At 41.7% G+C, this 4,675-nt stretch overlaps 1 protein-coding gene across 2 annotated transcripts in view; it reads left to right on the top strand.

The window, feature by feature from the left end:
- The first annotated feature begins 4,507 nt into the window (after positions 1-4,507).
- CPSF6 (cleavage and polyadenylation specific factor 6, 68kDa) overlaps positions 4,508-4,675 on the top strand; it is a 41,695-nt gene continuing 41,527 nt past the window's right edge. Inside the window, exon 1 of one of the 2 annotated variants that reach the window (XM_006886078.1) lies at positions 4,508-4,633. In XM_006886078.1, coding sequence (XP_006886140.1) covers positions 4,574-4,633 — 60 coding nt within the window. In that variant the 5' untranslated portion in view covers positions 4,508-4,573. The remainder of the gene's footprint in view (positions 4,634-4,675) is intronic. The other variant, XM_006886077.1, reaches the window with a different exon arrangement.

Consider the following 4,675-nt stretch of genomic DNA (forward strand, 5'->3'; position numbering starts at 1 on the left):
TGTCTTGGAGACGGTGAAATCAAGTTTCTCCTTGAAGTCTAGTATTTTGAAGCTCTGTCTCACGTTAATGTGATATAGAAGAATACTTATTGATATAAAATTTCCATTATATTTAAAATTTAAAATAATATACACTGTGACAGGATTTTTTTAAAATGCAAAATGTATTTTTGCACATGTGCATCAAAATACCTGGAAAATTTACATGAAATGTGAGTAGGATTATCTCTAAATGTTGTTATGTGCCCTCGAGTCACCTGTGACTCATAGTGACCCTATGTATAACAGCCCTAAACCCTGCTCTCTCTTGTGCCAGTCTCACTGTCTCTAAAACACCCACCCTCATTACTTCAGTCAGTGAATCAATCCACCTCACAGAGAGTCTTCCTCTCCTCCACTGTCCCTCCACCCTCCCATGTATGACATCCCTCTCCAAGGACTGGTCCCTCCTTGCAACACCTCCAAAGTATGTCAGACAAAGCTTCAGAATCCTTGCCTCCAAGGAGTCGCATGGTTTAACCCTCTCCAGGATGAATCTGTTTGTTTTCCTAGCAGTCCATGGTACCCTAATACTCTTCTCCAACACCACAGCTCAAAGGCCTCAATTCTTCTATCATCTCTAGTCATTGTCCAGCTCTCTGATGCATAGCAAGTGATTGCAAAGACCATGGCCTGTATCAGATGCACCTTAGTTGCCAGAGTGACACTGTAAATAGAAAGCTAATTTTTTAATGTACCCTTTTTCATCTTTACTAGTATTTCTCAAATTATTTTATTCTTTTTCTGTCAATTTTCTATTGAAAAATTTAAAAAATACAGTTTTTTTGGGGGGGGGGAATATCCAGAATATGTTAATAATGGCTATACACAATGATTTCTTTTGTACTTCTCTACTGTGAGTAACAGGATAATATCCATATGCATACAATGAATAAAATTAATACCACTATCATTCAAATTTATGTATCAACAACTATAGCCAAAGAGGAGGAAATAGATAAGTGCTACCAATTGTTGAAATAGGAAATCAATGGAACATGCAACCAACATGATTTAGTAACAATGGGTGATTGTAATGCAAAAACTGGGAACAGGGAAGAAGAATTGATAGTCAAGAAACAGGGACTTGTTGACAGAAATGAGGCTGGAGACAGAATTCAGTTCAATCAATGATATATTCATTGTAAATATGTTTATAAGAAACACAGACAGCTACTACACACATGGACCTCACTGGATGGCCTATGCAAGAATCAAATTGATCATATCTCTGAGGAAAAATGACTGGAGAATCTCAGTATCAGCTATGAAAATTAGACCAGAGGCTGATTGTGGAACAGATCACAAACTACTCATAAGAAAGCTCAAACTGAAACTAAAGAAAATAAAATAGAATCCACAGGAACCAAAGTTTGACCTTGATTTTATCCCTCCAGAATTTAAAGACCATCTCAGGAACAGATATGAAGCCTTGAATACTAATAAGAGAAGACCAGATGAGCTGTGGGAGGATACCAATAATATCATCCATAAAGAATGTAAAAGGTCATTACAAAGATGAAGGGAGAAGAAAACACCAAGACAGATGTCTGAAGAGATTCTGAATATTACATCAGAATGCCAAGAAGCCAAACCAAAGGGAAGAAATCAAGATGTTAAGGACCTGAATAGAAAATTTCAAAGGGCAACACGGGAAGACAAAGTATTAAAATGTGCAAAGAGCTGGAGATGGAAAATCAAAAGGAACAAATTTGCTCAGCATTTCTTAAGCTGAAGGAACTTAAGCTGAAGAAAAAGTTTTAGTCTTGAGCTGTAATACTTAAGGATGCTGTGGGTAGAATGTTGAATGACTGAGGAAGCATTGAAAGAAGATGGAAGAACTACATTGTCTGACATAGAAGAGTTTCTGGAAACAACATATGATCAAGAGCCTGAGGTGATGAAGGAGGAGGTTCAAATTGCCCTAAAAGAACTGGCAAAAAACAAGTTCCCAGGAATTGATAGTATACCAAATGACATATTTCAACAAACAGATGCTGTCCTGAATGCACTCACCAAGATATGCCAAGAAATCTGCAGGACAACCACCTGGCCAACTGACTAGAAGCAATCTATATTTTTCCCATACCAAAGAATGGGACCAGACAGAGTGTGGAAATTTTCGAACAATGTCATTAATATCATATTCAAGCAAGATTCTGCTGAAAATTACCCAAAAATGACTGGAGTAGTGCATCAACAGAGAACTTCCAGTTGTGCAGACTGGGTTTAGAAGAGGCTATGGTACTAGGCGTATTATAACTAATGTTAGATAGATCTTGGCTGAAAGCAGAGAGTACCAGAGGAATGTCTATCTGTGTTTCATTGCTTATGCAAAGGCGTTTGACTGTGGATCACAACAAACTGATTAACTTTGAGAAGAATGGGAATCTCAGAACACTTGATTATGCTTATGAGAAACCTATACTTGGACCAGGAAGAAGTCCTCAGAACAGAGCAAGTAAACAGTGCATGGTTCAAAATCAGAAAGACTATATGCCAGATCTATATGCCAATGTATATGCAGAACAGATTATCTGGAAGGCTAGGCTCTATGAGCATGAATGTGACATCAGGATTGGCGGAAGACTAATCAACAACCTCATTATGCAGATGACACAATCCTGCTTGCTGAAACTGAGGAGGAAGGACCTAAGGTACTTGCTGCAGAAGGTCAAGGAGTGCAGCCTTCAATATGGATTGAAGCTCAACATCAAGAAAACAAAGATTCTCACCAATGGGCCGATTGGCAGCATCATGATAGACAGTGAAGAGACTGAGATTGTTAACAGCGTCAGCTTGCTTGGCTCCACATCAACATTGTTGGCACCAGCAGTCAGAAAATCAAAGTTCGAATTGTACTGGGAATGTCTGCTATCAGTGACCTCTCCAGAGCAATGATGTCAAGGCTGGAAACGAAGGTGCACCTGATCCAGGCTACAGTCTTCACAATTACTTGTTATGTGTCAAAAAGCTGGACAATGACTAGTGATGAAATAAGAATTGATGCCTTTGAATTGTGGTGCTGGAGAAGAGTATTGAATATACCTTGGACTGCTAGGAGAACAAACAGATCTGTCCTAGAGAGGGTGAAACCAGACTGCTCCTTGGAGGCAAGGATTCTGATGCTTCATCTGACATATTCTGGGCATATTGTAAGAAGAGACCAGTCCTTGGAGAGGGACATCATGCTTGGGAGGGTGGAGGGACAGTACAAGAGAAGATGATCCTCAATGAGATGGATTGATTTAGTGACTGGGGTAATGAAGGTAGGTGTGTCGGAGACAATAAGGTTGGCACAGGATAAAGCACGGTTCAGAGCTGTTGTACATAGAATCACTATGAGTTGCACGCCACTCGATGGCACATAACACGACATGATTGATGAGACAGGTTACATAACCTAACTTGAAGTTCATCTAAATCTTAGAAAAATAATTGTACCCAAATAATCAGAGTGTTCTCTATGACCGCAACCAAAGTTCAAGGGTTTATGACGATGGCAAGAGCAGATGTTGCTTGGATTAACTATAGGAATGCTTTCTGACCTGCCTGTATATAAGCAAAGACACTTTAATTGAGCTAAAAACAAAGAACACAGCAGTTTCAAAGTGGAGCGAGATCGTTTAATAATTTATTCACACTGTGCCATTCAGTTAGGCCTCAGAGTTCTCAATTGTGAAAAAAAATAAAGTTTAGATCTAATGGCATTTTCCCACTTCTTTTACACGTGGATTTTCTATTATTTTCAGGAAGATGTTCCTTGCTTCAAGAGGCAGCGTGAACTCTGAAAAGGATTGCATTCAAGTTAGAGGCATGTCAACTAATCCAGAAAAAGCCAATTGCTGATCTAAGGGGGGGAAGTAAGAAGCAATAAGCAGGGAGTGGAGCCGTGAAGGTAGGCGGCATGTATGAAATAAGCTGGCTAGAGCTAGAGGTGGAAACATAAAACAGAATAAAATAGCATGCAAATTAGATAACCATTGACAGGCATTTAGTGTTTATAATGTACATGATCTCTAAGGAAGCAGGAATAAATCGCTCATAGCTCGCCTGAATTTTCATTCTATACAGTCAGGGGCGAATAATGTACGTCTCTCTAGAAGCTCTGGCTGAGATATGAAAGGGAAAATGAACATATTTTACTGGGAAAACTCAAAAAACACGTTTGAACGTCCTAAAGGGCCCGGTGAAAAAGACAATCTCTGCAAAACTAAAGGGACGACTTGACATGCCCAGTGCGAGGACAGGAAAACGCAGGCTTGTTTGATCACCCTCACACAGAACACACACACACACACCCCCAAACATACACAAAAGAAACTGCCCGGCCCTCGGACCGGCAGTTTTCCCCCTCAACCCGCCGAGCGGTAGAGCAGCAGAGGCGACCACCGCCCCCGACCGCCCCCGCCTTCGCGTCTTAGGCCTCGGAAGTGACGCAGCGCGCCCCGCCCCCGCCGCCAGATCCGCTGCTGCTGCCGCGGCGGGCGAACCTGCAGGAGGCGGCGGCGGCGGCTGCCGAGGCCGAGAGAAGATGGCGGACGGTGTGGACCATATAGACATTTACGCCGATGTGGGCGAAGAGTTCAACCAGGTACGTGAGGGCCCGGGCCCGCGCTGCCGACGCGGGCAGCGG

This window comes from Elephantulus edwardii, unplaced genomic scaffold, assembly GCF_000299155.1.
Source record: "Elephantulus edwardii isolate Elephantulus edwardi_28Jun2011 unplaced genomic scaffold, EleEdw1.0 scaffold00047, whole genome shotgun sequence".
NCBI classification, from domain to species: Eukaryota; Metazoa; Chordata; class Mammalia; order Macroscelidea; family Macroscelididae; genus Elephantulus; species Elephantulus edwardii.